Source organism: Chenopodium album, chromosome 20 (genome assembly GCF_948465745.1).
Source record: "Chenopodium album chromosome 20, dcCheAlbu1.1, whole genome shotgun sequence".
Lineage (NCBI taxonomy): Eukaryota > Viridiplantae > Streptophyta > Magnoliopsida > Caryophyllales > Amaranthaceae > Chenopodium > Chenopodium album.
The window spans coordinates 7229924-7240439 of record NC_137853.1 but is presented as its reverse complement, the minus strand read 5'-3'; the positions used below and the strand labels follow the sequence as shown (position 1 = coordinate 7240439).

At 35.9% G+C, this 10516-nt stretch overlaps 1 protein-coding gene across 1 annotated transcript; it reads left to right on the top strand.

The window, feature by feature from the left end:
* The first annotated feature begins 1378 nt into the window (after positions 1–1378).
* LOC145598127 (protein REPRESSOR OF VERNALIZATION 1-like) lies at positions 1379–9564 on the top strand. The gene is made up of 8 exons (XM_081654438.1): positions 1379–1815; positions 2681–2743; positions 4175–4858; positions 5478–5612; positions 6136–6213; positions 7152–7211; positions 7317–7403; positions 8981–9564. The coding sequence occupies exons 1-8, from the start codon at positions 1414–1416 to the stop codon at positions 9260–9262; spliced, it is 1791 nt and encodes a 596-aa protein (XP_081510564.1). The 5' UTR covers positions 1379–1413; the 3' UTR covers positions 9263–9564.
* Positions 9565–10516: the final 952 nt, after the last annotated feature.

Sequence of the window (10516 nt, the reverse complement as noted above, 5' to 3'; positions counted from 1 at the left end):
CACTTTTTTGTTGTCAGTTTTCAAAATTATCATGATTTTAATAAGTCTAAATATTTTTTGATCCATTATGTAACATATGTAATATACTTTTAAGAAACAAAAAACCAAAAAACAAAAAACCACAGCGATGTCAAACGGAGAATTTTCGGTTTTCAATTGGGGAAAACCGCCAAAGTGGCGGTTTCCTTTCCATGTAAAAAAAAAAAAAATTCTCTAAAAAAATTCTACAATAATTTAGGGAAGAATTCATATGAAAAATAGAGGGGAAACGAGATCCTGTAAAATTAATTACACTCCTCCAAATCAAATAAAAAACAAAATCAGATCTTAATTTGTTAGTGAAAAAAAATCAGATTACTCTGATTTTAGAGAGAGAAGGGCAAAAACAAGAGAGAAGTTGTCATATATTTCATTATTATGTAAAATATTACAATGTGGAAAACTAAAATAATCTCATAGTTAGATCTAAACTACATAATTACTAAAATTAAAAGTTTTATAAGCCTTGTTGCACCTAATGCGAGGACGAAGACAATGATATTGGTGGTGAAGTCGGCAAAGACAGCGGTGCATAACGGATGGAGAATTGAGAAATCCCCGAACAAATTTTATTTGAGGATGCTAGGCAATTGAGAAAGAAAATATAAAGAATTAATGAGAGAAGTAGAGTGATGAGATATGAAATTTGAGTGGGGTATAATGGATAATGGGCAATGGAGTATCAAGGACTTCGGATTTATCGAAAAAGTGATTACTTTGAGAATGAAAGAGCAGAGAGATGAGGATGAAATTTTGATAGTGAGTGGAAACCGCTACTTCAAATTACGGTGTTCCTACTTAAACCGCCATCTCAAATAGCGGTTTCGCCAAAAAATCTAGAAAAAAAAAATTCATTAAATGGCTGAGGTGGACATTATATTGGGAATTATAAAAAAAAGTAGTTGTATATATGGAATTGCAAATCTTCCCAACAATACTAAGGGAAAGCATTCCAATAACATGTTGTGTCGAGTTATAAATAATTTCGGATTTCGAGTGGGTTGGGTGCTAGTTTGGGTTCAAATTATTGTCGGTTTAGGTTAAATCAGTAATCTATTAAATTAGGTTGGGTGCAGGTTGGCCATAAATTATCACGTCAAATCAAGTATCAATTAATAATCTTAATATCGGGTTGGGTTCAGGTCGATTTTCGAATCACTAGTTCCGTATCAACCATTGTTCAGCTATAGGAATCAGGTTCAGATTATTGCCGATTCAGGTTGATTTTTGGAATCGAGTCAATTTTTAACACTTCTTTTACCCCGTACATACACCCAAGTACCCAACATATAAAACCAGCTTCTCCTTGGCGGGCAAACCCATTTCTCTGATCTCAACACTCGCACTCTTTCTCTCTATCGAATTGAGCCAACAATGGTGACACGAAGATTAACAGAGGTATCAACCAGCGACGACGAAGGAGCTCCCAAGCCCTCTAGCAGCGACGAAGACACCATCCCTTTGCACAAACGCCGTAATCGCCGGAATCGCACCAGCAGCCGCCGTGCGCCGCCGCCGCCACCTCCGAAGCGCCGGAAAAAGGTTCAAATTCCCGACGAAGATGAGGATGAAGATGAATTACTTGAAGAAGAAGCTGGGAATCTAGAGAAGGAAGTTGAGGAAGATGATGATGAAGAGGAGGAGGAGGAAGAAGAAGAGGAGGCTGTTCAGGAAGATGCTAAGCCTATTGGTGATGTAATTAGGGTTTCTGGGAAAGGTAGAGGTCAGAAGAAACATTATAAGGAGTTTGAATTTGATGGTAATCGTTTTGAGTTGGTGAGTTTTTGAAATTTCTCTCTTTTTTTTGATTTTTTTTTTTCGACATTTTGGTGATTTTGGTTTGTAATTGATGTTTGATTTGGGGGATTGTTGTGAATTTTTGGTTTTTAGTTTGGTTGTGTTGAGGAATTGGTGTGGAATTGATGAATGTGTGATTTTTATTGTAAGGGGTTTTAGGGTTAGGTTTTACTTTGGTTTTTGTGAATGGGCTTGATTGATAATCATTGAAACTAATTTTGTGCTGCTTCTTGAAAAAATGTTATTAGGTTTTAATGAATTAGCTTAGTTGATTGATTTGTGGCTGTTTTTGGCTGTTTTTCTTTTCATTTTGTAGCAAAATGAAAATGGTTTGGAAGAACTAGATGGAATAGAGAGCATTGTAGGGTAGATAATGGAGTCTGATCATATTGCCGAGTAATACAATTAGATGTTTTCCCCCGCATTTGAACTTGTTGGCTTGACGAAACATCTCTTGAAGCTTAAAGTGGTTGTCTTTGCCATTATTTGCTGTTCATAATCTTCATATGTTGTGTTCTTTACAGTAGATCTCTCTTGAGAATTGATGTAGGTTTTGGAATTATTATTTCTTGTTGTATTCATGGTGATAGTTGTTTTTTCTGATTTTATGGTGTGTTCTATAAAACGTATTTTGTCTGAACTTCTTGCCAATTTGCCATTACTTAAATTTATTGGGACATTTTGCCTGAAGTGAACTTATATACAAGTATAATTATATTGTCTGAGATAAGTCAAAATAAGTTGAGTGGAACACACCCTTAGTAAAGATTGTGAAGTCTCCTTTCCATGGAAAAATATTGAAATCAAATTTCATCTTCATGTATGTTATTAATCTTGTATGCAGGAAGATCCTGTACTATTGACTCCAGAGGATAAGAGTCAAAAGCCTTATGTAGCAATCATCAAGGTAACTTTCTATTACTCTACCTTTCTCTCACTCAATAGATCTATCTAGTCTGATATGATGCATTACACAATGGGGGTGATATAATGCCTTAATTTTGCTTACCTGCCTTTTAGTGTAGCAAAACATCTGGAACCTATATTCTGCAACCTTTTATTTGGACTCAAAGAATATACACAAACCTAGATATATCTTATTCATGTTCAGTATGACAATAGTCCAGCATTATCGAATTATCACACTGTAGTAGAATTTTAGGAAATCCAGGTGTAATAATTTCACCCCAAGGCCCCAAATAGCCAGAATATTTAGAAAGGCTAATTCCTTGTTCATTGTTCTGTTCGCTGGAGTCATTCTTTGTAGATGAATTTCCATGCTCTATGAATTCTGAAATATGGTTAAATGTTCAATTTTTACTCAGTACATGATTAATATGTTATTGCACCTGCAAGCAAATGAACAGGATCAATTTATTTATTTATTTGTTAAGAAAAAGAAAAAAAATTCCTTTTTTTTACATCCATCTTAGTGCAATTTCATTATTGAACTTTATATTGATACAGTATGCAATGTATGTCACTTAGATTTAGCATTTCTTCTCTCCCATCACCCGTGATTTTGATATAAAGATGGGAGTCATGGGACCCAAGGAGAGTTTTTCCAAGTATTCACCTGTTTGTCTGTATATAAGATTTCGTGATCATTGGCTGATTTTAATTATCCCATCAATAAGAAATCTATGCAGAATTGGCTAGTAGTTTTAGAGAGGATATTCTTGGGCTTCTATTACATGATTCTCATTTTTTTTTCATGTATTTAAGCTCCCCTGCCCTCCTATCTTTAGTCCCTGCTTCTTTAATTCTGCCATGACACATTCATTCTTCATTGACTTTAAGTGATATTTTTTCTAAATTGAAGATTTTGATAACAATGGGGAGGCCAAGATTACAAATTTGAGGGGGCTAAATTCTAATGAAGTTCGTCCAAGGATTATGACATATGTATATAATTGATACTTGTTTGAAATAATGTGGAATTACATTATAAGCAGCTCTCTCTCTTAATTGAAATATTTTTTCTTTTTAACTACCAAATATAAAACCATTACAAGGAATTTAATTGAAAAGGTAGCAAGCTTTGTAGGGGCAGAAGCCCCCTTAGCTCTCTCTGCCCATGTGTGTCAACATTTGAAGTGATTGGATATGATATGATCTCAACCACATTTTGCCCTATCTGATATTTTATGATTAATACCTGGTTCTGAAAGTTTCATCTTTTACCTGTCCTAACCTTGATAAACTCTTGCATCTGGAACTCTGCAAAAAGAGAATTTAAAAGGAAGAATGTGCTGTTGTGACGTGTCCTGTTTTGTATGAAATGTAAAGCTTAATTGCTTGATAGAACTTACCTTTTTAAACCATATATCTGCTGCAGGAAATAACTCAGTCCAAAAATGGGAACATGATGGTCACTGGACAGTGGTTCTACCGTCCTGAGGAAGCTGACAGGAAAGGTGGCGGAAGCTGGTTAGCTCGTGATACAAGAGAGCTTTTCTATAGTTTCCACAGAGATGATGTTCCTGCAGAGTCTGTGATGCACAAGTGTGTAGTCCATTTTGTGCCATTAAATAAGCAGCTGCCCAACCGCAAACTACACCCTGGCTTCATTGTACAGAAGGTGTATGACACTGTGGAAAGGAAGCTATGGAAGCTCACCGATAAAGATTATGAGGACGGAAAACAGGAGGAAATTGATGTCTTGGTGCAGAAAACAATTTCCCGTCTTGGTGAGCTTCCTGACATTGAGCCAGAGGAAATTCCTCCAGCTTCGTTGGAAGAGCTTGTAAAAAGCAAGCGAGCGCTGAAGAAGCGGCACCTATCTCCAGTAGATGTGTCAAAGGTGGATGAAGGGTCACTTAAATCTCCCAGAGTTGAGACCCCAGGTAGCTGTGTTGCCAGTGCATCCAAATACTTCTCCATCTTGGCTGACGCAAAGGCACTGACAAAGGAGATGCAGCGAGATAAATGGTTGGAAAAGCTTCTCCAAGGAGTTGAGTCTGTATGTTCTTCAACTGACAATTCTAACGTTGATAAGGAGTTCCGAGAAGAGAATACGAAGGTATGCATGTTCTTCGACCGACTAATCTTCACCAGAGTGTCAATATTTTTTTGTAATACAATATGAGATTTGTTCACACCCTAAGTTATGGGTGATAACACGCAGAGTTAGAGCTTGAGCTTAGGATTTGAACTTGAGTGTTTTGAGCAAAATTTATTCAAGCTTGGTTCGTTTTAGAACCCAGCTCGAGCTGAGGCCTTAGTAATGATCCCTGACCAAGCAATTAATATTTCAAGCTATAATATCCATATTTCTAATCGTGTTATTGTACTCTTATATATTCATCAGCACTTTGTTACATCTATATTGTTCTCAGAAGTTGTCACTTTATTTTTTTTCTGATTTGTTTTATGTATTTAATCTTGGTTACTACTCTTACTAGCGTTTGAGCTGATTTTAGCTGGAATCAGCTTGACTTTCCTAGTTTTTGAGCCCTCCTCAAATTCATTTCAATTTTAGACTGATTGATTTATATATGTACTTTTTCTTTTTTGCAATCAAATTATTTCACTATATCCCCTAGTATTATAGTATTTTTAATTTTTATTTTATGTATATATATATTTTGTAAGACAAGTATAGTAGTATTCACAGACTCCTTATATATTTTTAATCACAGGGTATCAATAGTTTTACATGGCCAGATTCTGCTGTTTCAGCCATTGTAGCTTTGGAGAAGGCTTCACATGAGGCATTTATATCTGATTTTAGCAAATACAACCAGAAGATGAGGCAGCTGTCTTTCAATCTCAAGGTCAGTGTCATATTCTTCTCTTAGATGGAAGAGAGGCAGGTCTCTGGCTCTGTACACTAGCTAAGATTTGTTTTTATAAAATAACCTTCCATGACTTTCAAATTTATGTCTGCACATTTTGATGGTTAGGGTAAATCATTGTCTTTGAAGCTGTAGTTGTGGGTTAGATCTGGTTCTTTATTAGGCATATCAAGATCCTGGTTCCTCTGATATAAGTCATTGCTCTTTTATATGGTTACTATTGGCAAGTGTACCTTCCATGGTTTTCAAATTCATTTCTGCACATATTGATCCCTCAAGTACAATGAGCATTTATTGAATTAGATGATCAGAGTGAATCCGCTTTATGAAGCTGTAAATGTAGTTAGACCTGGTTGGTTTTATATGAGGCATATCAAGATCCAGATGGTTCCTCTGATGCGAGTCATTTGCTGGGGAGGGGGGGGGGGGGGGGGTTAGAGGTGGGGTGTGTGTCTTTCCTCTAAGATAGCTGAGATTAACAATATCTTTGTCTAATTTTCAGGGAAAACTAGCCAGGCGACTGTTGAGTGGAGAATTAGAACCTTCGAAAATTTTGAGCATGACACCGACTGAACTGAAGGTATTTTTAAATTTATGGGGTAATTATGTATGCACATGTTTTAATTCAAACCTGCTTTGGATGGATCATGAGTTTGGGTACCCAACTACCCAATAGTTTTTCCTTTTTTTTTAGTAGCTGATTGAAATGTAATGTTTTTTCTTTGTTTAACACCTAATGATTTCCTTTTTTTAGTAGGCAGATCATCCCTTAAGGGCATAACAAGTGTAATTTTGCTGTGGCTTATTACTGATGGACATTTCTCTATTCTTGTGCATATTAAGTGTCAAAATCTCTAATACAACAATTTGTCTACTGAATTTATCTGCGTATAACATTGATGATAGTTGTCTGTGGAGGTGGGGATAAACTTGTGATAGGGATAGAATATGCTTGAAGGTATGTATCATTATAATGTGCTCTCAATTCTTATTTTCACTAGAAACTAATTGGAGACCGGAATTATGCCCCCTTGTTCTCTCACATACCTTATCTTATTCAACTGCATAGTATTATATCACAGATCCTTCCCCACTTGACCAGTCTAGAGCAGATGTAGGAAATGGACCTAGCTGTCAGTCAATGACTTCATGCATCTCTTTGCTTAAGCTGTCTCCAGTGAAGTAGCGCGATTTATATTTAAAAAGGTCATCTTTATGAGATGGAGGAAAAAAGATGATTTTACTTTCTGTGACTGCAAAAGAAAAAAAAACAAATGTATACAATGAATCTATTGGTATTTAAGTAGTATTAGACACTCTTGCTGGTTGATACAATTCCTATCTGTAACTGTTATTCACTGGTTTATATTCTGATGTGAACATTAGCTTCACTTTTAAAACAGGTCAATGGTTTTTTATATTTTAGATCACGTGTAACATGTACTTGATTGTGGGGTTTTATCTCTGAATATATATTTTCTACCAATTTACGGTGTCAACTCTCTCTTTTCAATGCAGGAAGGTTTAACTACAGAGGAAATAACCTGTAATCAGCCTGAGGAAGCAGCAAAAATGCAGGTCAATTTCTTTTGTGTTGGCAATATGTTAATTGCTGTTTAAGCCAAAGCTTTCTCTTTGCCTTATTATAACGTTTAAATATTGTTTTTACATTTGTAATTGCAGATGACTGATGCTCTTTGCAAGAGGTGCAACGTGAGGAAAGTTGGTCTTGTAGATATCATACAAGCAGGTCATGGTGATCGCTATCAGGTCAGTTGATTTCTGTGCTATTAATTGATTATTTTAAACTTGTCCTTATATAAAGCCATCACTGCATTTATAAATATTGTGCTTCTTTTTGTCGAGTGTATGAGAATATATTTCTAATTTGTGATAAAAAGGTTTGGTCCCTTGTAAAAACCCACATTACTTTTTCCCACACTAAGGAAACTATGCCCTCCTTAGTTTTGCCACTCTTGGTCTATCTTTGATGTAATATGGTGCAGTATCATTACTTAAATAAAAATGAAAATCGAATTGTAAATATATGCTTGGTTCTAGATGCATGATAATCTGACATGATAGGCACCTTGAGAATGTTCTTGTTGTTTGATCATTTTCATTATTGTTCTGTAGTATGCAAGATAAATACAATATATGTTAATATTTAGCTAGTATTGTGAGTGTGACCAAGCCTGCAGCTGCTGTCATAGTTTGACTAGATAGAACCATCAATAGGGCTCTTATTTTATCCATGAAGCTGAATAATAACTCAGAGACCCAATTCTTGTAAGCAATTGGATGTTTTTATTGAGTATTGGGTAAAGAGATAACGAGGATCAAAGTCCATAAGAACTACCAGAGTAGAAATTACCATGTCATTAAGAATTGAATGGTTGTGAAGCGGACTACATATTATTTCCTTTCTAGGGGGTGGGTAGGGAGGTAGTGGTGGTTCCCTTACGTGTGTGTGTGTGTGTGTTTTAGGGGGGGTGGGGGTGGACAGGGGATTTTGTTTGCAGTCAAATTCCAGTCAAATAATGTGGATTTTGCTTATTTAATTAGTAGGCCTCGTTTCCTTAATATTTGCGAATCAACTAATATTCGAAAAAGTGAGAAGCACTGGTGACGTAGAAACAATTGAGAATTTTAAAGTAAGGAGGACTAGGAGGTCAGTGAATCTGGGCTAGGGTTGGGAGTTTGTGGGTTTTATTTATTCAGCCGCATAATTGGAACCAGTTATGGCTTATCTTATAGGTTTGATACAACTGCCCACTTGATACCAATTGTTCAGCCAAGTAATATTATACTGGATTTGGACCTTTATTATGCTTTAAGGCCATATTTGGTCCATATTTTTGCTAAATTTAATCGCCACACCTGAAACATATCAGAGGCCTGGTTCTATAAGCGTACATGGAGAAAATGTATGATGTATTCAGTTTAGGTCAATATTATTACCTCATTCAGATATCTTTAATGCGTCATATGAGCTCATTGTTTAAATGCCTAGTGTTTACATCCTTCTCTAATAACTGACCATTTTCAATCTGACACACATTGATGAAATGATTAAATGTAGTCAAATGGCTGGCTTGCCCCTAATGAATGTTTATTTTTGAACAGTTCATAAATTGCGAGGGAGGGTAATTTTGCTGTCTTCTTAAATTTTTACATTGCAATAATGGACACTTGTTTGATCATTGTTTGACAAAATGGCCTCTATTTAGAGAAGAGGGTAGCAATTTTTCATATTTGACCCTTACTATGAATCCTCACGTTCCCTTGATCTGCTAACAAATTTTGCCTGATTTGATTTACTGTTAACATTCCTGGATGATTTGCAGTTGGAATGTGTTGCTTGTGGTAATATGTGGTATGCTTCTAGAGACGAGGCAGCTATGCTGACAATTGACGGTCCCAGCACCGGTCCCAGTGTTGGTACTGCACCATGGGCTACATCAAAATTCGAAAATGTAGAGAAAAAGAAGATAATTAGTCCTCGTGATGCAGACAAGGCAGATACGGCAAAGAAAAGCATTGAAGGTTCCACTCCAGTTTTGGAGACTCAGAAATCTTTCAACAAATCCAAGAGTGATGGCATAACATCTCCTAGAAACCCTAAGTAGCTGCTGTATGACATCATAGTTTAGCCCTAACCTTGATTGGACAGAATCATTACTGTAAAGCTTTGTATATATACTCCGTGTGATTATACACCAAGAAGGTAGTCCACATAGCCATCAGAGCCCGGGAATATAGAACGATTGCGAGTCAGGTTATACTACTCCTTAGTTAGCTACAGTAGCCCGGGAATATAGAACAATTGCGAGTCAGGTTATCGGCTCTCCTATTGCAAGAGCAATGACCCTCGGATTCACTGATAATACCATTTAATGGTGTAAAGAAGTAGGTTTATCCTCTTTATGTCTCCTATTTGTTATGGTACTGTGTTTTTCTAACCAAACTAATGTCAATTATGTTTGCCATGAATACAGCTGATAGGGTGAAAGTAATGCAAGTCATTATTTTTTCCACGTACAAACCACCATATTTCATTATTTAATTTCACCTTAAATAACTAGGTTGAAATCATTAATTATAAATAGGGGTCGTTCTTGTAAATATATGGTCCCATATTAGAGGGGTCCGATTATTATTTAGGTTCAACCCTGCCACTGTCAAGTTGTCCTGGGTTGATGGGACTTTAATTGGAAACTTTGTCAAGTCTTAGTTGTGATTAGCCAATTTTTGGCACATAACTTTTAATGTGTTCTATGATTTCTATATTGGATACCCTTTGCCTTAAGGTAACCACCTTAAATACTAACTAATAGTAATATGTTCTCGTTTAGCTATCCAATCACCCACACGAATTTCTGATGTGTATAGACTTAACTCTTAACGGCATGTTTGGATGCTGGTAATAAACGGTGGTAGTGGTAATGAACTTTTAAATAACCGCGTAGAAGATTTAATGTCCATCGGTAATGCTTGTCCTTTCCCAAATATGGAGTAGCTCATTTCTTCATTTATCTTCATTACATTCTATTACCATCTTAGAGGTAGTATTGTGCGGTAAGTGAATTTATGTGAACAAAAACACATTTGTAGGTGGAGTTTCATTGACCTAGCATGATCAAAAGATGTTCTAGCAATAATGCATACAAATTCATTACCATTCCCGCAATTTATGACCAACCAAACGTGTCGTATAAATTGTACAAGGAATTACATACGATGCTACTTCATGATGGCAGAATGATTTTTGCAGCAGTAATTAAATTCCTTATCCAAATTAAGAATTTAATCAAACAGTAATTAAACTGAAATGTACACTTTAAATTGAGATGAATTAATCAATCTGATATAGTTTGATAAAT

Bases quoted from the DNA above. Each gene is read 5' to 3' on its own strand.
- LOC145598127 (XM_081654438.1), top strand. From the start codon at position 1,414: ATGGTGACACGAAGATTAACAGAGGTATCAACCAGCGACGACGAAGGA. The intron at 6,214-7,151 runs GTATTTTTAAAT...TTTTCAATGCAG, and splicing joins TGACACCGACTGAACTGAAG to GAAGGTTTAACTACAGAGGA. The intron at 7,212-7,316 runs GTCAATTTCTTT...TTGTAATTGCAG, and splicing joins AGGAAGCAGCAAAAATGCAG to ATGACTGATGCTCTTTGCAA.